The sequence below is a fragment of the Rhinolophus sinicus genome, linkage group LG03, assembly GCF_036562045.2.
Source record: "Rhinolophus sinicus isolate RSC01 linkage group LG03, ASM3656204v1, whole genome shotgun sequence".
Lineage (NCBI taxonomy): Eukaryota > Metazoa > Chordata > Mammalia > Chiroptera > Rhinolophidae > Rhinolophus > Rhinolophus sinicus.
Window position 1 is genome coordinate 52,130,401 of NC_133753.1, and position 22,005 is coordinate 52,152,405.

Sequence of the window (22,005 nt, forward strand, 5' to 3'; positions counted from 1 at the left end):
AAGGTAGGATAGATCTTGTGGGAATGGTCTCATGAGTTATTTTAAGGGCAGCATGAATCAATATGAACCAAGAATAATGCTAAAAGAGTAATGAAGTGGATCCTATTATAACTACACCCTTTAACTATGACACATACTACCTACAAAATCTAATCACTGCATGTAGTAGTATAAAATTCGTTCAGTAGAATATGTAAAATCAGTACTCACAGATGCCAAAGCCTTTCCAAGTGCATCACCTGTCTGTGAGCTTCCAGCAGCGTTCCCTCTGGTTCCTGAATATTTCAAGTGGGAAAACAAATCAAGAATGTTAGCAAAGTGGTGGGCTTTATTAGCACTCTGCCATTATTTCTAGGGTGCTCTCTACAGTTACTCACAGTTGTCACAATAAGCTAGCAGATACTCTGCGTGTGTTGTACTTAAGGTAAAGATTGGTTCTTTACCAGTTTCTACATTAATGAAAATCAAAAAGTTTCTTTTCTTTCATTTTTAAACTCTATACTAAAAAAATATATTGAAAAATATGGGGTTCACTGAAAATCTCCATATTCGGTTTTAGGGAGTTTTGCCAACCTAAAAAAGCTCACCTAGAATGCTATCTGACCCATTGATGGGAGGAGTGTGTGAGGCAGCAACGTAAGGTGAACTGCTGGTACTGCTGCGATGGAAGCTGGACATTGGTGGAAGACTCGTGTTTATGTCTGTCGGTGAAACTGAGTGTGGAGGATAACTCTAGAGAAAGGGGGAAAGAGACATCATCTATTAAATACATTTTCTGAATAATATACACATATAGCCGGACAACTATTATAACAGATCAAAAAAGAACAAAGTTAGCAGCTAAACAATGCTATTATTGTCATTTACTTTTCAAAAAGGCATGCTAAATGCAATATGCCTAGAAGTATTTCAAACTTCAGAAGTTTTGGTAGAATCAACTCTTACACTTGTAATCCCAAAAGAAACAGAAGTGAGGACAAAGTTTTGCTGAACCCTAGTCATGTGTTACAGCCTACCAAGCGGTCATGTGAATGAAGGCTGCCATAACTACTGGATTGAGACATGTGGGAAGTGGAGGTCCCCAGAATTCCACCAAAACCAGGCTGGCTCATCCCATTTGATGAACTCCAAAGGTCAGAAGAATTGTGGGTCCCATCTAAGACAAAAAGAGAAATAGAAAATTTTCCTTAGCTAAAAAGTTTTCTTTTATTTTGAAGCTATAAAAATTCAAAGGGTATCCTCCAGATATTTCTTTCCTGCCCTTTCCAACTTAATTGTCTATTACAGTTTTCTTCCCCACAAACGGTATAATTACTATCTAAAATGAAGGAACAAAACCTTATAGTTAGAGGAGTAAAAACAGTAATCCAAACTAGTAGGTAGGTCATTATAAAAATCCTCAAAAGGTCTAGATTCATATCAAAGATAATAAAAATTCCAAATTTGGGGGTAGGTTGGATTTAATTTTTGTTAAATGGTATACCCATAAATACATAAAAATGTCCGTAATTTATAACAAGCAATGTACACTATATCGAACATTCTGAAACTGTGGAATAAAGAAACTTCTCTAATAATAAACTTAATTGATAATAATTATGTTCTAGTCTGCCTTCATATGAAATGTGTTAGCAATGACTTCACTCACCAATGTAAAGTCAAGGAAACACTTATGAAGTAATGCATTGCTCGCACAGTATATGCTTCCCATAGTCCAAAACCACAGGACACCAAATATTAACAATGATTTGCTAGATGTGAATTAAAGGAAATGCAATACTTTTTCTATCTTAAGTCTTATTCTGCTATGATATTCACTCTTTATTTATATTGATTATTCTAGGAGTGATATGAGTCTGTAATCTAAATAAGAAACTAGAGTTGTTAATATCTTTCATACATTTAAATTTTAAAATGAGAAAGAGCAACTCTATTCATATTTCTCAACTGAAGTCTTTCATAATTTCAATCAATACTAGATGGGCACTCCAATGGTTTGCTGGATAGTCCAACTACATTGTGGTCAGCAATAAATAGCACTAGAAAACTTTGAAATTTACGACAGCCAAAAATACGTAGATAAATAATGTCTGAATTCCTATAGAGGTATTCTCCTTCCTCACAACTTTAAAATATTAGCTAATATACAATAGATAATTACTATAGTATTTGAAAACTATTTGGCAGTACTTACCTTGCATAAAGAAAGTGCTAGCAAACATACTGGTTGGTGGCTTGGGAGATGGATAACTAGGAGATTCACGGTTGAAATCATCTGAATTTGGGGATGGTGCATATACCTTAAAATTAGATAGGAAATTTAATTAAAATGTAAATTATTGTCATGTCACTTATGTAAAATGAGTGCTTCATTTATAAAAGGCCAAAAAAGACCTATCGAATATCTATAAAGCCCTACCACAAATCCAAAGAAACTGCCTAAATCCACATAAATAATGTCTAACTTGGTTACTCTCTACATGTTTTTTAGCTGATTATTAGAGAAAAATACTACTCCAAATACTCTTGTAATGCATCTTTGTGTGACAATTAAACCAGGTGGTTGAATAAAGTCATAAACGTTGACTTTGCTTACAAAAACACAAATCCATACAGGCACACGATTCAAAATGTGATGGTAGAGACAAATGTCTTTTGAATATAGCATGGAATAAAATTTGGGTTCATGAAATTTATTCTTTTCACTCTTATAAGATTTATTACAATCAAAATACCTTAAATGTTACTATCCTTTGTTACTATTAAAAGGTGACTGTGAAAGGCACAACACAATTGTTCAGAAACTTCCTTAGATAAGTAGAGTTAGCAAAATTAAAACTAAATTCTGCTGAAGGGTTTTAATTCTTTAATTTCAAGTAAACTTTCAAGTATGGCACAGATTTAAGAAAAATTTCATTTAATTGTCAGAGCAGCATTAATTTCCTCTGGTAATCCCTATGCTTCAGATAAGCAAGTATGAACATTTTGAACTGGAAATGGCCAACATTGTCATTTCTCTGGAAAACTAAATGGGCAGCCAAATAACCTTAATAATCAAAACATGATCAAACCATTCTCATGATGACTACTGAAACCAAGAAGAAAACAAATAACATTTAAGGTAATGCAATGTCTGTAAATCAGGAGTCAGGAAAAATGGAATGGTGTTCTACTGGGAGCAGCATATGAAATGTATTTCTTTTGTCTAGTCTGATAAGGGTACATCCATTAAATTTCACTACAAATAAAAATCCTAAGTGTTCACTTAAGTGGAACAAAGTAACTACTTTACTAAAATAATGGGAATATGTATTTTAAAAACTTTTATTTTTTTTGTATAAGTATAGAATATTTCTGTAATTACATAAATAAATGGTTACACATCTGGACTTAGAAATGGGAAGGAGGACATTTACTTTATGCCCTTCTACACCGTTTGATATTTTCACCCTGAGCGTATACTCCTTTGCACCAATAAAAAAGTTGAGGCAGCACAGAGAGATTGAAATGGGAGTCAAATTTTTTATTTACACAAACTATCATTTGTATTCATTTATCCTGCTTTGAAGCATTAACTAAGTGTAAAGACTTCTTGGCAAATTATCTAACCTTCCAGATGCAACTTCCAACTTCCTCATTTGTAATACGGTGCTAACAGTGCATGCATCAGGGGTCTGATGCGAAGATCAGACAAGATAATACATACACAATGTTTAGCACAGTAACCACTCACTAAGTATTAGCTAATAGTGTCATCTTTCTATCATTCTTGTAGGAGTAGTTACACCAGTACATATTGCCCCTGTTGAATCCTCAAGTACTGTTTCTTACAGTGGTTGTCTAACGTGATTTTACAAATTCAACCTAAATAAAAGGTTACAAAGTCCATTTTTACTCTTCCTCTTAGTTGTACAGATACTTGCATAGATGTGTCTTTTTAATGGACAGGTAATTCAGGTTAGTTTCCTACCTTTCACATCCCACAGGTGAAAACACACACCTGCGGTACCTGAGAAGTTTGTGACAAGATATATTCCTATGAATTAGCTGGAAGGATCCTACATAGGGGAATATGGCAGATACAATGGTTTTTTCATTATATATTAAGCATATTTTTCTAGTTTAGTAGTGTTATTCCATAAAAATAGTATTCAAATGAAATAATTGGGTATATACAAATGTGTTTGGTATAGGCTGATAGGCAGGAAAAAGTTTTCAGGAAAGGAATTTTGTGCTTTTTTCCTTTTAATCAAGTTTCAGAGTTTAAATTTAGCCACAGCTACATGCCCTCCGTCCCCTTTTATTTAGATTTCCCCAAACTAGGCTGAAACCATAAAAATGAAAACTAAATCCACAGACATAGCAAGAAAGTACAATGAGAATAAAATTTAGAAGCTAGTACTAGAACATATGTTTTTTGTTGTGAATGCTTATTTACTATACACACCATCGCTGATCTTAAAGTATGCAATATAAAATTCTTTAATTCTATCAAGATTATAGATTGAAACAGTATGTAAGCCTCCCAATGATAATTACGAAAGTTTCTGAGGTGTCATTTCACTGACAAAAAAACCATACATAATTTGCCAGTTTAAATTTATACATTATTTGTCAATTTATAGTTCTTTATTCTTATTCCCATTCAATTCACTGTATTCTGTACATGATATACATGATACACATTTTAATGTGTATACTTTTTGGCAAAATGGCACCCCCAGTATTTAGACTTTGGAAAGTTTTAGATGTTTGCAATTACAAAAACAAAGGGATAAACCTAACCTTAGTGATTTATGAATCGCTGTCAAATAAAGGAGAATATGCTGATCAGATAATGGTTAATAGATGGCTGTCGTGGAAAGCAAGAAAACCAAGACACAAAGCAGAAGAGACTTGCCTACTCTTATAAAAATTTTTGGAGCTGTATGGAGAAGACAGGGATCATTTTAGAGGTAAAGCTAGTTAATGTTAGTTTTTACAAATAGACTTTGAAAAAAATAAATGGACTTTTAAAGGATAGATCTTATAGATGAAAATGGTAAAAACTGCTGTAAGTTTGTCCTTTATTTACCAACATAAGTTCAAAGTTTGTATCATAAAAATGTTTTGAAAAACATTGTTCTCAAAGAGGCCCCTCTAACAGCATTTCTAACACAGGCCAAATAACTTTACTTTTGGTATCTTAACCATAGCTTGCAAAAACATAGATGCAATGTTATGAAGCAGCAGTCGTGCCAGTCTCGATTTTTCAGATCAAAGAGTTCTTGCGGCAAAGCGCAACTGATGTGGTCTCAACGACTTTATTAACTCCAGATGTAGGGAAGCAGTCAGCCAATTCCACAAAAAGAGCAAGTCTCTTTTAGTTACAATCAGTACTGGCCACAAATTAAAACCAGACTGCTTATGTCATCTGATCACCTGCACATAGATGCCAGTTTTTTTCTAGTTAGTGATCTAATCATACGTTTAAATCTTAAGTATGATTTTGTATCACAACAAACAATCTTAAAATTAAGAGAAAAGAATATGTACGCTTTAAGATGATTAAAATCTACCAAGAGTCAAACTATTTTAAAGATAAATAGAAACAGGTACAATTAAGTAATTTAAGATGTTCTATTAAAATGTGGTAGATATTTAGAAATTGTCTTTAGAATTCTAGCCTCCACTTCAGAAGGTCAGGCTCACAGTAGCTATCATGGAACTTTCTTCTTTCTCAAGCACTTATTATTTTCTCCTTCAGGAATGGAGATGAGAGAAACTTTGAGTGTTGGGTGAACAGAACCATAACATTTATTTCAAGTGGAATGAATATATAACTGAAAATCTAACAATATCTCCCTTTCACTGTTAAGTCTGGTCGAAAAGAACAAATCCACATTAATATCTTTAATGTCCTCATCCCATCCACCCAAACTGACTTTTTAAGAGTGATAGGGTACTGCAGGGATGAATATTTACAATTACTCTTCATCCTTGGAACGTGGTTCATATAACCAATTGGACTCAAGTTAGCAAAAACAGATTCCCTTTTTCCTGTTTGGATGGTTCAGGTTAGCCACATGGATAACCCCAAATTCAGGGCAGCCCACTCTCTGTTTAGCTCTAGAGGTTGGAGTTGTATACTGTGCTCAATTTCAATGCAGCCTTCATATAATTAATGTTGGAAACATTCATGTGAGGCAGGGAGGCATAATGATTTCTGATAGTTACTAAGAATAGATACAAGGAAGTAAAAGCTTTTGCTAAAAAGATAGCTTTTCTTTTTATCTTGTCCAATTCAGTGATGAGTTAAAAGACGATGTCATTCTCCATGCTTTTTAAAATAGATTCATAGCCTGTGTGGTAAATGATATTAAATGCCCCAAATGATGAGGAGATGAGTTGGGAATTTTCGTTAGTATGTGAGAATAGCTATATATCTTAATTAAGATACCACTCCAAGAGGAGTACTACCCAATAGAGGTTTCCGTGATGAAGGAAATGTTCTAGATCTGGGGGATACAATACAGTAGCCACTAGTTTACATGTGACTATCGAACACTTGAAATGTGGATAGTACAACTGAGGGACTGAATTTTTAATGTTGTTTTAATTAATTTAAACAGTCATATGTAACTAGTGGTTACTTTGGAACAACACAGGTTCAGATCACTTACCAGCAGTTTAAAATTACATAAATTATTTTGAAAGAAATAGTCTAGAAGTCTCATAAGCTCCAAGGCTTATCAAAACCAAAATCAGCCCAAATTCTCAAACATTTTGGGAATACCTTCAGCTATCAGGAAAAAAGAAAGATAGACAAGCTTATCCATTTATCTGAACATGCTCTAATACAGAAATTATTACCAAGATTTTTTAGGTTTAGGCTTCTATTTTTTTGTCAAAATGATTTAAACAGCAGTTCTCTTTAAGTTCCAATGTTAAATATTAAACACTTTAATTCATGCTACATGGACCTCCAATATGTAAAAAGTTTATGTTGATAATAGAAATTATCTTCAGCACAATCTTTACCAACTTACCAGAATAACGAAACAAAATCTTTTGGCTAATGTACCGTATCATCATAATTTTAAAATAAAAATGTGAAATTATATTTAGGAACATCCACTTAATTTATCTGATATTTTATATAATTATATTTTGTATTAAACAATACAAAATTTTACAAGATCTAGCTTAATACCTAAAACCTGGGGGAAAAAAATCTAAGTCACTGGAAAAAAAGAAAACCCCAATCCAAGTCAAATCCTATCTTGAACAACTGTAATTAAACCTGAGCCACTAACATTTCAAATATGCACATTTAAGGGTTAACACTTAAAAACTAAGAAAGAATAAGTAATTATAAAATTTACTTTTTAGTTATTGTTGATTAACCTATATGCAAATTCCTACAGTCACATACACACACAACAGCTTCCTGATTTTTAAGGGACTTGAATTCAGTAAAAAGAGGCTGTTTAAAAAAGAATAATTAAAAAATTGTTTAACAATTATACTAACTCAGATAAGAGTGCTAAGTGTTAGAAGAAGTTAAAGAAATTTCCTAAAAACGATTGCCTATTGATTTTTCTGATCATTTTGGATCCATGATTTCCTATGAATACTGATCTTATGTGTACACTCAGATAAACAGCATCTCCAACATAAATGGCAAAATTTTCAACTTTCTGAAATTTAAGATCTTCCCACTTTCTTTGTTCTTTTTCTAATTAAAATAAACATAACCCCAAAAGAAAAAGTCATTAAAACATTTATTTGTCTATGAAATAGCAGCCTAATTTAAGTATTCCTCAATGTCTAAGGATACACAAATGAGATTTGATAAGTATCTCAATGTTTTTAGTATTTTAATATTACATAAAAATAGCAAACTTTGCTATAAAGCCCAGTCTATGACTAGTTTGTTATGGTAATTACAAGCCTAAGGGAGGAAATGTTTATATAGTTCCTAAATACCACAAGTACTAAATACCACAAGAACTGAAACCAACATGCATTATTATAAAGCAAAATGTCTGAAGTACAAGGACTAACTCAGGGACACACAAACCATCTCTATGGAAGATTCTTTTCACCTAATTAGCCTGCTAAAAAAGCAACTAGAATTTCTGTAAAAGGGATACATATATGTTTATACTTTCAACGGTTTCATAAATAAAAGGACAAGTATCTTTTCCCAAGAATTTCCATAGACATGTTTAGGGGTGAAATAAAATAAAATGTCCTTTCTAACAACAGTAAGAAAAAAGAATTCTAGCTTTAAGCACAAACCAGCTCAAAATCAATCACTACTTCTGCTGTCTAACAAGCATAGTTGAATGTTACTGGTTTTCAATTGTGAGAAAAACTTCTTAGGTAAGTCAAACACATTTTTATTAATCTTAAGTTAACAGCACTGGGTATATTTCAATAGCTCTTTATTATAACTATCATTTTTATAATAACCACAAATTTTTTTCTGAGAGATAACAAACTATGGAGTTTTTATGGGACTGGCTTTGAAATTTGTGTGCTAGGATAACATACTGAACAAACGAATGAGTATCACTTCCTAGTCACCTACATTTTAAAGAAATTTAGATCTAAAAACACAGCACCTGGTCCCTTTCTTCAGCAGTTCATTAACTAGTGGAAAGGGACATATTTTTTTTCTAAAACATTAATAAAGCTGACCAGTGAGTGACAACATACTCTCTTGGCAGGGACTATAGTTTTAACTCACTGGTGTTTGTGTTTACTTGAATCAAGAGAAAAAAAGGACTTTTCGGATTCATATCTGGAATATAGTCTGGTATTTTTGGAAAAGGGAAAAACAATCAAAATAGATTTAAACTAAAGTCCTTGTTATTCAATATAATTAGTATTCTATGTTCAGAGAATTCTTAAATGATTTCATGTTTTCTTCATCATACATATAGATTTAACTCTACTGGGCCTACAGAGAGCCTGGAAATTTCAATTAATTTAACTATATTTTCATTCTTCTCTCATGTTAATTAGCAATAAATCCCAATGCAACAGAAATGTAGCTCCATACACTCTCCCATCGGTTTATGTGCTTTTATTAACTGAAAATGTTTATTTGAAAAATAAGTCTTAGAAGTATTTTCGATGCAATTTTAGATATTTGAGACTCCACTTCTTATGAAAATACAAACTATGTAGGCAGGCAGGTGTCAAAACCATGGCTAAACCTATTTTCAGTACCATGAGTTCTATTAGTAGGGGAGACTTGCTAGTCTAATTTCCTGAGTTTTAAAACATATCTAGGATAGTTTTAAATTTTTCATCTTAAACAGCAATAAAAATTTGCTTGACTGACCACATTAATTAGCATTCAGAAAATTGTTACTCTGATCAAATATGTAAAATACATTTATTTTTAGGAATGGTCAAGTGTTTTTCTCAGTTATATTTTCTTTCCATTGTAGTATATTTTGATACAAATGATAGTAAGAATAAGTGAAGTCTGGCCCTTTGCGATGTAGACTAGCTTACTTGCTCTTGGATGATATAAAAGAGAAAACCTACTTTTGGGAGAGAGACCTGCGTTCAATTTTGGCCTTAGCACTTACTAGCTGGGTGGGGCTTAAGCAAGTTACTTAACTTCCCTGAATCTCATTTTCCTTATTTATGAAAGGAGGCTAGAAACAGGTAAATGACAGAGTGGATGTGAGAATTAAATGAGGTAAACATAAAGTCCTCAGCATAGTTCCTGATACAGAGTTGTCCTTACAATCACGTTAGTTCCAGTTTCTTCTTTCCCATATTCCATACAAAGAAGCTCAATATTCAAAATGTGTTTCTAAGTTTGAGTTTTAAAACTTGGATTTCTGTATTGTCTCTAATAAGATTAAAATAACCCTTGATAAATTAAAAGAGCATCATATCTGTACTTGCTGCAATTTTTATACCTGGAACACAACACTTTATAGCATCTTCAGTTCAAAGCCTAGAAAGTGGAAGCTGATCAGATTAGAGGAAGGCTGAAACTGCAGAATCCTCAAGGTAAAGAAAACATGAATTCTCTCCTCCCAAAACTTTACTTCCTTTACCTCTAAGACTTACTACATTTTTGCATAAAGGACACAATTTAATCATATCAATGAGAAAACTGAATGCAGACCAAGTTCTTTACATATAAGGAACTTCAGAAACCTATTCCTCACTATTTTTATATCTCAAAAAATTAATATTCAAAATGGTTTTACGTTCTCTATCATAAACACATGTTAATATCTTACAGTATGGTACAGAACACAGCTAAACATAAGCGACCTCTGATACATTAACCCTTCACTTTTCAAGTAGTGGGAAAAATGGGGTTAACATTTTGGCTTTTCTTTTCTGCACATTGATGCCCAAGCTTGTTATACTTCCAATAACACAATATGGCCACATAATCTTAAATAATATGAAAAGGGTTTTCTCTGATTAATCTGTTTTTTTCCCTATAGCCTGTTCAGTCTTATTATTAAAATACCCCAAACATCCTTAAAATATATGAATCAACTTGGAAATTTAAAAAAAAAAAAAAAAAGGGAAAACATTTTGTTTAAGACTAGTACCATTTAAGATTTCTCACTCTCTCTTAATACCCATAATGAGATCGTAAAAATGAAATCTATGTGAAATTATTAGCACTTCAAAATATTAATCTGTCCTATCATCTTAGAATAAATTAATGAAATGGGATTAAAGAGTGAGCTGAAATTTAACTGGTTCACTATGAGAATTATATTAAAACTTCCATAATTCAAATGAGGAAGTATATTTCACTTAGAGTCCAGAAATATTAAAGTGTTAGTTTTTACTATAAAGCATTTATGGGTAGGTATTTCTCAATATATAGTTAAGACTGAGATATTTACATAGTCTTTGGATAATGTAATTACACACTACATGATTTTCTTACTGAAGAGTTGTAAGAGAATAATAATAATAAAAAACTAGATAGAGGTGGTAAAAACAAAACGCATATAAGAAAATACATGTAAGACCAGGGCCTTATGAAACAGAAGACTGAGGCAATATATCACTTCTTTATGCATTTTTCAGGAACATAAAAGTCACCTCTGACCTATATAAGGCACAGCTATCAATTTTCAGGCTACACTTCTCTACCACACCAGTTCTGTCATCTACCGTAAGCCTGGAAATACTTAATACGATCAAAGCTATCGCCCACCCCCCACCAATGTAGAACAAAGAGAAATGTTGTAATAGAATGATCTGTGCTCTCGAAAGAATAAAATCTAAACTCAATTTGAGTTATAGTCTCTCTCCTTCAGGGGTCCTGTATAATTAATTTTACTGATCTCTCTCTCTGTCTCTCTCTGTCTTTCTCTCTGTCTGTCTCTGTCTCTCTCACACACACACCACCTTCAAACAGACTATTTTATTTAAAATTGGACATAAAAGAAAAATATTTTCACATTTGAAAGACAGTTGGCAAGGAAATTATACAAAGATCAAATAATTTCACTTATATTATCCCATCTAAATCTACTTCTCACATATTCTGAAGCTCTGCTTATACGGGTAGTGTGATAGTGTGAACACGTGCTTTTTAATGAGTTTAAGGATATTTTGGCTTGATTATAATCTATTAAGAAAGTTTACCTAAAAGTTAACAACCAAATGCTTACAGTCCAAAGAGGCCTTACCAAAGCAGTCAGAGAATGAAAAAGTGCTTTCATTAGTTCTCCCGTTGCTTGGTCAGAGCCATAGGCTACTTTAAAACATTTTTAAGTGGTAAAAAGGGAAGGGACCAATGTATCTGATTTATACCTATTTTAGGAAATGTGATTAAATTTTCTTTATAACTTCAAACATTAACATTAAAATGCCTCTACTCCTGACCCCCCCCACAAAAAAAAATCACTAAAGTCATATATGTATTTAATAAGACACCTAAGGGAAAATTTTCGGGGGGAATGGTTCAGGAGAAAAATACTGAATTCCTGACATAAACCCAGAATTGTTATTAGTATAACATTTTTATAACGTTTATCAAATATCTTACACAGATAACTTCTATCGACTCTTCTAGAGAAATTCACTTTCTTTTTAGAATATACAAAATCCTCTGACCCAAGATATTTTTGCAGAAACACACTACATAATTAATACTAAGTAATTAAAGAACAGAAAAGTGTTACTTAGCAACACAGAAAGGTATTATTTTAAAACATCTAACCATATGCTATAAACTGACCAGAAATACATTCTTTGGAAAATATATAAAAGCATTCTTTGAAAATAGTGATTTATTTTATGAATCTGTACAGGGTCAAAATTCTACTTTGATTGGAAACAGATGGTATCCCAGTAAAGTCAGGCTCTGGACCTGAAACTCCAAACAGGAAATACGGCCCTCACTAGCTGACTGCTTCCCTAATCATTCCCAGAGCTTCATACTTGTTATTTTTATGAATATCCAATATGACTTTCATCTTTGCCTTCTATCTACAAAGCATTAAATAATCCTCTGTCTGTCTATATACATATGTGTGTATATTTTATATAAAGATTATATGTTTACAACATAAGAAAACATTAAAACAAATGTACTTTCAAGCTCACTGCTAGTAAAGACATCGGGCATTAAAAATAATAACTCACAAATTTAAGTTTATTTTCTATACTATTTTAAAAAGCCAACAACTACTGAGTAACTGTGTGAAAGACACAACTTTACTGACACTACTTACAAAGAAATACACAATCTAAATGTATTGCAGAAAAGGATAAAACAAAACCTCACAGGCTTTAGTAAAAGGCAATTAATCTACACTGCTTTCCATTAAACAAACCAGTTAGAAGCTATAGGAACAAAGAAAAAGACTTACCGTTTTACCATTGTAGTAATACATCAAAGAATTGCTCCCCATTCCAGGAACAGGATAAGCACAATACATGTTGATTTTGAAAATGTTACTGTTTGCAGCTAATGCACACAGCTTCTCTCCAAGACATACATCCACACAGCCAAACAGAGTTAAGTCTTCAGCACTATGCATCCACACATGGATCTACTCAAAAGGAACTTATGCAAAACAGGACTGAACCAACTCACAGAGCAGAGAGGGAGGGTTTATGCTGTAAGTAACCTCTTTCAATTTCTATTAAGTCCTTGCATTGTGGAGGATACCAATAAGATAAACTTTGGGGTATTAAAAAAATACAAGTCACTTACAAATGCTAAATAATGAAAAAAGATGCAATGTCGTGGTGATAAATATTCCAAGGAAGTATTAATTTGTTATATATATGAGGTTGATTACCTATCTATCTACATATCCATCTATTTATAAGAAAGGCAAACTGACAGATATGCAAATCTAGTTTTAGTTTTAATTAAATTAGAGCACTTGTGGCAGGGAAACCTAGCTTGCTACACCTCTACATTACCATCTGGCTAGGTCTAAAGTTGCTTCCAACTTTGATAAACACATGATCAAGCAATCAGGAATTGGAAACACTGAATCATGTGTAACAAGAAGGATCTAGACAGTTAAGCCTTGAACAAAATCACTTCCTGGAGCAAGCGGACAGTCATGTAAGTAACTCTTAACTAGCTAGAACAAACTATGACTTTTTAAAAATTATAAAAATCATATTAAAAAAAGGGAAAAGAACACATTTCATGAAAATGATCAGTCCAAAAATTGAAACAATTATCTTGAAAATAAATGCTCTTTTTAAAAAGGAAATGTTTAATAATACAGATTTTCAGTTATAAAGATCCTTAAATTCCTCATTCATAACACGAATTAAAAGTTTATATTGGACTTCACTTTTCTAGAACATCTAATATGTATTAAGCAATTCAGTAATTAAATAGAAAAACAAGGTTTTGTTTTCCTTTATAAAAAAAGTATGAAAGGCTGGTGTGTATAACTGACAAAATGTGCACTCTAGCTGATAAACTAAAAAAAGGTTTCTTAGAAGTTTTTCTTCCCTCTAAATTCATTATTGTTCTTAAGGAATACTTTATATATTCATATTTTAATGTGAATGCTCAAATTTCTCTAAAAGGAAAAATTAGTGTGGGAATAAATGTCTTGTAGATTTTAAAAATTCATTATATTTAGAAGTCAAAAGGTTTTAGACATTGTCTGCAAATACATACTTCTCACATACAAACACACTTTGTTATTTAAAAAATTTTCAATTTGTCTTTTGGTGCAGACAGAAAAACCGAATAGCAACTTTTCTTTTCTCTCATTTGCCCCCATCAAAACCTCTTTGTATTATCTTCTCTCCCTGTGCCTTGTTGGTTTTAACAGAACCTGTTAATCAGAGAGCTCACAGGCTGCAAAAAGGGGGCACATTACTGTTTTTTTTAAAGACACCTTTGATGAAGCAGAACTTTTCTAACTTAGAAATATTCTATAAGGGACCAGCACCGCCCCCCCCCCCATTCTTATGAAACATATTGATCAAATTTTAGTAATAAAACTAAATCAAACAACAAAGCCAGCTAAGTTCACAATGTTTTAAAGGCTAATGGTATCGGAATAACAATAAAACCTCCCCACACTCTCCAGATACAGAAAAGGCTAAGCAGCAGCTGCAAAAGAACATCACTGTACAGCAGACTATTAAAATGCCAGTCTGCAGAGTGGTTTGTAACTTCCTCCCTCCTGAGAGACCACAAAGACCCATTTCAATCCTTAGAGAACTGTGTAAAAGCTTTGATTTACAATTAACAATGCCATGCCTTAAAACCATTCAAGTAAATTTTAGTCTTTCATAGACATACTCTTTCTCTGACAGAAGATCTACTCTTAGAAAAAAAAGGAAAATGACCATCTAAAATGAAATTTCCTTTTTCCTTGATTCAAAATGTAAAAAATCCTTACTTTTGAATAGAAATTGAGGGATGGGCGGAAGGGGAGCCACACAGCACTATCACTACTTCAACATTTTCTTCCTACAATCATTACTTCAACCAGACAAAACTCTTATATATTGGTTTTAAAAAAATCCACCTACAATAGGCTCATGTCTTTGAGGTTTGTCAGAAAAGAGAAAGAGAGTAATATGTTGCCCGATAAAACAAAACATGATGTAAATCCAACTATGCAATCTTGGCTATTAAAGCACAGTGAAAATTTTAGTATTTCATCATTAGTTCTTTATTGTAGAGGCAAGTATGTATTATGAAAGGAATAAACAAATACGCAAGTAAAAAAAACTTCAGAATAAAGCCAGACAGTATAATAGTTTACTGTTCTAAAGCAGTTTATTAAGCAACTATATAATTTTTGTTGTTGAATCTGAAACCTGAATGTGAAATATAATAGTTTCTAAATAGAGTTGGGTAACTAATTAAAAGCTTTTGCTTTTACTCTTCATTCTTTCTCTCAAAAACAGACACAAAATCCATATATTTAAGACATCACCACCCATCATAATACATTTACTCAGTACACACCACTGCCTAATTGAGAAAGTGTATGTACAAACGGCGGGTGGGGTAGGGTCGGGGCAGATCTACATATATATGACATTAAACTCATTTCTCAAAAACAGCAAATCATCCAGAAAATTGGTGGTAATCTAAATAAAATGTTTCCATATTCTACTGTACACTATGATAAGGCCTTTTAGGTTTGTTACTCCAAAATACCATCTTTACCCAAAAGAAACTAAGACTGGTTGATGTAGACAGTCATTTTCTTTATCACAATTATAAATTAGATTCTATGATAAAGTCTTTTTTCTCTTCCTCAAAAATATTTTTTGAAATAAATCTAATTTAATCTATGTAACAGCTGCAGCACAATCTTTTTTTTTTAAGGAGAATCATATTACAGGGAAAAATGCATATAGCTGGATCAAGTGCTGCTCTAGTCAATGCAGTTGTTTAATCTTTGCCTTCTTTTTTTTAAAGAACATGTCAAGGGTTAATCCTGTGACTCCATCTGACAAAACGAGTCAGCTGGAGACAGGGCCACTTTTTAAACCTGATTTCAGACAGACAAGCAGTCTGCACAGGAGCTCTGAACTGACATGCACTTTTTATCCTGAATTATTTTCCCTCACAATTCCACATAATCACTTATGTGTTATTCTAAGATTATGTGATCTGACTTAATATTCATGCTACCTAGTCCAACAATCTAAAAAATCACCAAGTTTTATAGCCAAATGGGCATACTGTATACATGGAGAACATGATTTAATGAAAATGTCAGAGAACCCTGAAAAAATATGACTTGGAGCCATACATCTTTTATTTGCAAACTGATGATTCCTGGTTTGAGTATTACTGCATTTCACCATTTTCAAATATGCTTACCCCCTTCAAGGGTTCAGGATGTGATGTTTAATTGCTATTCCAACACTCATCAAGCACAAACCTAAGCTTGATATGAAAAAGCTATAAAGTGCTTTGCCTAAGCAATTTACTTCTTTAATGAAGATTTAAGAAAAAATGTTTTCAAAAAGTCTACTAGGTAGGGACTTTCTGGCAACTTCAGTTACCTTTCAGGCCCCCATGCTAAAAAATGTCCATTTTCTTGCTTTATTTTTTTGTTGATTGGGAAATTGGCAGATTCTCCTTAGAGAGCTATGCAATATTTCTTGGGAATAACCATGTAGTATTTTAATCTATTTTATTAGCTCTTTTTTATCCCTGATATTTGGATCACTGCAACTCTCATATCTGTTTTTCGAACTATCCTTAAAAGCAAGAATGTTTCAAGAGTGACCTAAAATTCTAAAAAGTTTTCAAAAGAAAATGTTAATTGAACCAAATTACATATCTTGAATTAATTAATTAATAAAAGCCAGTTAGTGGTTAACCTTATTGCACATTTTTCTAAAACAAGAAGGCAACATTCCAATGTCCCAAAAGGCCAGAATATCTGGCTGGAAAAAGAAATCTAAAACTTGCTTACCGGACTCCTCATGAAAAGTTTCAACATAATTCTAAGTTAATTCCTGGACAACAAGACTTCCAGAGTGATAAATAAAGCCAAACAAAATTCACATGTGAATAATTCCAAAAATGAGCTCTATATTTTCCTAAAGCATGAAATTCAGTAAATACCTAATAAATGACTGGCTGCAAAGGAGTGTGTGAGTGTGTGTGTGTGTGTGTGTGTGTGTGTGTGTGTGTGAAGATAGGTTTAAGAGGATAAGTGAGAGAACCTACAAGTGTGCATATTCAATGCAAAAGACTCTTTCCAATGCCTCCTCTTCCTTATTTAGCTTGTAGAGAGATGACTTGTGAGTGACTGCTGTCTCCTACATGTGCAGTGTTTAGTTAGCCTGGCTAACTAAAGGAGACACCAAATCAGACACAAAAATTCTAGGTTGTATATATGAACATGATGTTGCAGATTTTTCTAGTAATATGCTGCTTTTAAATAAAGTCATTCCTAAGTATTCATGAAATTCATTCTTAAGTGTTCATGAAGACCATGGATATTGGTCTTTTTCCAATATCCTCACAATTTAGAAAATTTACTTTTGCAAAAAAGAAAACAAGAATATAAAACTCTAGTGATATAATGCATCCCTCTTAAACCAATCCACTAACATTCAATGCATATTATTTAAAGATAATGCCATTGATCTGAAATCATAGATAGTGCATCTTCTAATTCAACAATATCACTCTCGTCTTGCTGACACCAATCAATTAGTAAAAAGGCTTCCAAATATTGTTTTCCCACGGTATAAAAATATTAAAAACTAGAGACCTGATTTTGTGATCTTTGTTCAGCTCATACTCTGAAAAAAATGTTCCAATTATGTCGTAATTGGGAGTGCCTAAATCTTAGCCAAACCAATAGTCAATTAGAGTGGATGATACTGTAGATTGGTTTGAGCATTTGTACACCATTTATTTGGACATTGGTTGGAAATGAGGAGCATTAACACACACGTAAACATACATTTCTTAGAGCAGAGTGAAAACACAGGCTCAAATTCACAAAGCACATCACCCGGCTCAGATATAGAACATCAGATTTCTTACTGTGTACAAAAATCTCAAGACTAATTTGATTTTAGAAATGCTTAATGATTAACAAATTAGAAAACACCTATCTGTATAGCCAATGGAAACAATGAGCCAAACATAAATTGCATTTATCGGGCAAAAGAACACTTACTTAACTTCCGTTTTGACAACCATATGACTAGAATGAGGAAGTGTAAAACACTTCCAGCCATACCTCCTGGAAGAGAAAGCAAATAAATCTCTTTCTGAGGTAAATAAATAGTATCCCCCTGACATCAACACTAACAGAATTGACAAATCATACAAAGCTTCTAAAAGGCAATCATTAGATACCCCTTCAAATGAGATAGAACTATAATTACTGAGAATATGTAAAACCTGAAGTAAATTACATGTTTCTTTTGATCACAAATTCACTATGACAAAGCAGTTTTCTTTGAAAAATTAAACCAGGGGAGGGGGGGAGGGGAGACGGGTCAGAATGGGGGACTCCCCTTCCCTAGTAATTCATGTGTCTTCGGCTGTCCATTTTTCCCCCACATGAATTGCAGTTTGTCACTTCTCATTTACCACTTGAAATAACATGGTAAAAGAATCATTAACTACGTTGCAACTTGATAATTTTCCTGCAGATGGCTCTATAATCACAGGACTGGCTGTCTAATGGTGTGTGCAGTGCTTAAAAACACCAAATGAGGACACCCAGGTTTTTAAATTCCTTAATAAGCCAGCACTTCTGAAGAGCTTTCAAGATTGGACAAGGATTTGCACTACCGACTTATTAGACAACCTAACAACAAAAGAAAACTGTAAGCAAACAAAGCTATTTTAAAAAATCATCTGTAGAAGGTAAACAATTTGGTGTTGAGTCCAGTTAGCTCTCCCATAAGGAAAGTGCCAACCATCTTTTTGTTTCTTTTTCTGACCTGTACAGTTTTTTCTTCTGAGCTGGAAAGAGCCAAAGCCTTTCAATTTATGAGAAATGAAACAGCACCAAGATATTCTATTTTAAAAATTATTTTTTAAAGAGACCAGAAGGCACATCTGCATCTTAGCCCAGAGCCATTTCAAGAATTTGCAATTTGAAGATGTAAATAAGCTATGTTAAATTATTTCTGCCCCCCCCCCCCAATCTATGTTTTGTTTCAGTAAAAGAATCTTGTTAGTGGCTATAATTTTTAAAAAGATTTTTACTAAAATACAGCTAACATACAGTATTATATATTAGCTTCAGGAGCACACCATAGTTATTCAACATTTATACATCTAAAGAAGTGATCTCCATGGTTAAGTCCAGCAACCATCTGACACTGCACCACGTTATCACAATATTATTGACTATATTCCCTGTGCTGTACATTACATCCCCATGTCTTATTTGTTTTATACCTAGAGATTTGAAACTCTTATTTCCCTTCACCTTTCCCCCCCCTTTTTAAATTTTTCAATTACAGTTGACATTCAATATTATTTTATATTAACTTCAGGTGTACAACATAGTGGTTAGACATTTATGTAATTTAAGAAATAATCCCCTGACTAGTCTAGTTCCTACCTGGTACTATACATAGTTATTACCATATCACTAACTATATTTTCCATGCTTAAAATCCCCATGACTATTTTGTGTCTACCAGTTTGTACTTCTTAATCCCTTCATATTTTTTACTCTGCCCCCAAACCCTCCCATCTATCATCCCAAGAAATCTAGTACCAATATACCACACATAGTTATTACAATATTATTGACCACATTCCTTATGCTGTACCCTACATCCCCATAATTACTATGTAACAACCAATTTGTACTTCTTAATCCCTTCCCCCTATTCACCCATTCCCAACCCCCACCCATCTGGCAACCATCAAAAACGTTCTCTGGGGGTGGCTGGTTAGCTCAGTTGGCTAGAGCGTGGTGCTGGTAGCACCAAGGTTGCCGGTTCACTGTGAGCTGCGGCCTCCTTAAAGAAAACAAAAAAGTTCTCTGTATCTTTGTTTTGTTCTTTAGATTCCACATATAAGTAGAACCACATTGCATCTGTCTTTTTCTGTGTGATGCTCCACTCAGCACAACGCCCTCCAGGTCCATCCATGTTGCTGCAAATGACAAAAATCCATTCCCTCCTATGGCTGAGCAATATTCCATCATACACACACACACACACACACTCCATTCTGTGTTTCCCCGAAAATAAGACCGGGTCTTATATTAAGTTATACTCCAAAAGACACATTAGGGCTTATATTCAGGGGATGTCATCCTGAAAAATCATGCTAGGGCTTATTTTCGGAGAAACACGGTAGGTACCACCTCCTCTTTATCCATTCTTCCATCGACAGACACCCAGGCTGCCTCCACATCTTGGCCATGGTAAGCAACGCTGCAATGAACATATGGGTGCACATGTCCCCTTGAAGGAGCGTTTGGGTTTCTTCAGATAAATGCCCTGAAGTGGGAATACTGGGTCCTTCTTTGACTCGTGTTATAGGCTTTGTTTTCAAGTCTATTTTGTCTGATATAGTATTGCTACCCTAGCCTTTTTTTGTTTTTCGTTTCCATTTTTATGAAATATCTTTTCCTATCCCTTTACTTTTGGTCTTTGTGCGTCTTTCAATCTGAAGTGATTTTCTTGTAAGCGGCATATGGAAAGGTTTTGTTTTCTTATCCATTCAGCCCTCTTATGTCTTTTGAGTGGAGCATTTAATCTATTTACATTGAAAGTAACTATTGATAGATATGTAGTAGCTATTGCTATTTTATTATTCATAATTTTGCTCTTCCCCTTCTTCCCTCATCTTAAGGAAGTCCCTCCAACGTTCCTTGTAATACTGGTTTTCTTGTCTGGGAAGCTCTTTATTTGTCCTTCAATTCTGAATGATAGCTTAGCTGGGTAATCTTGATTGTAGGTCCTTGCTTTTCATCACGTTAAATATTTTGTGCCAATCCCTTCTGTCCTGCAAAGTTTCTGTTCAGAAATCAGCTGGCATTCTTATGGGAGCTCCCTTATAAGTTACTGTTTGCCTTTCATTTGCTGCTTTTTGGATACTCTCTTTGTATTTAATTTTTGCCATTCTAATTATAATGTGTCTTGGTGTGGGCCTGTTGGGATTCATCTTACTTGGGATTCTCTGTGCTTCCTGGACTTGTATGGCTATTTTCTTTGCCAGGTTAGTACAGTTTTAGGTCATTATTTCTTCAAAGAGGTTCTCAATCCTTTGCTTTCTCTTTTCCTTCTGGTAGCCCTATGATGTGAATGTTGTTATACTGGATGTTGTCCCAGAGGTCTCTTAAACTGTCCTGTTTTTGGGACTTTTTTTCTTTTTGCTGTTTCGATTGGGTGTTTTCTGCTACCTTGTCTTCCAAATCGCTGATTCGATCCTCTGCTTCATCTAGTCTGTCGGTGATTCCTTCTAGTGCATTCTTCATTTCAGTCATGGTCTTCTTCACTTCTGACTGGTTCTTTTCAATGGTTTCTATGTCCTTTTTTCATACTTGCTATCTCTTTGTTGAGGGTCTCACTAAGTTTCTTGAGCATCCTTATAACCATTGTTTTGAACTCTGTATCTGGTAGGTTGCTTGCCTCCATTTTGTTTAGTTCTTTTTCTGGAGTTTTCTCCTGTTCTTTCATTTGGTAAGTATTTCTTTGTTTCCTCATTTTGGCTGCCTCCCTGTTTTTATGTATTAGGTAGACCTGCTAGGTCTCCCAGTCTTGGATGGTGGCCTTATGTAGTAGGTGCCCTGTGGCACCCTGGCACAGTCCCTATTCATCTGCTCTGGGTGTTTCAGGAATGTGCCTTGTGTGGGTTGTGTGTGCCCTCTTGTTATAGTTGAACCTTGATTACAACTGGCACATCAGTGGGTGGGATTGACCCTCAGGCTGATTGGCTATGGGGCCTGGCCACCTCCACAGTGAGTGGGATTCGCCCTGGTGGGTTCTGGTGCCTGTTTAGACTGCCCTTTGGGTGTGCTTTTGTGGGGCTAATTGGGCAGTATTCTGCTGTAGTCTGAAGCC

At 33.8% G+C, this 22,005-nt stretch overlaps 1 protein-coding gene across 11 annotated transcripts in view; it reads right to left on the reverse strand.

Annotated features, from left to right (window-relative positions):
* The window catches only part of TCF12 (transcription factor 12), a 106,512-nt gene that overhangs the window by 41,632 nt on the left and 42,875 nt on the right, over positions 1-22,005 (reverse strand). For 5 of the 11 annotated variants that reach the window (XM_074327695.1, XM_074327694.1, XM_074327693.1 and 2 more), the window contains exons 4-7: positions 2,195-2,300; positions 1,017-1,156; positions 588-732; positions 211-275 (exon numbers count right to left, since the gene is read on the reverse strand). In XM_074327695.1, coding sequence (XP_074183796.1) covers positions 211-275; positions 588-732; positions 1,017-1,156; positions 2,195-2,222 — 378 coding nt within the window. In that variant the 5' untranslated portion in view covers positions 2,223-2,300. Of the gene's footprint in view, positions 1-210; positions 276-587; positions 733-1,016; positions 1,157-2,194; positions 2,301-12,863; positions 13,057-22,005 lie in introns of those variants that run through there. The other 6 variants (XM_074327690.1, XM_074327689.1, XM_019732253.2 and 3 more) reach the window with 5 other exon arrangements.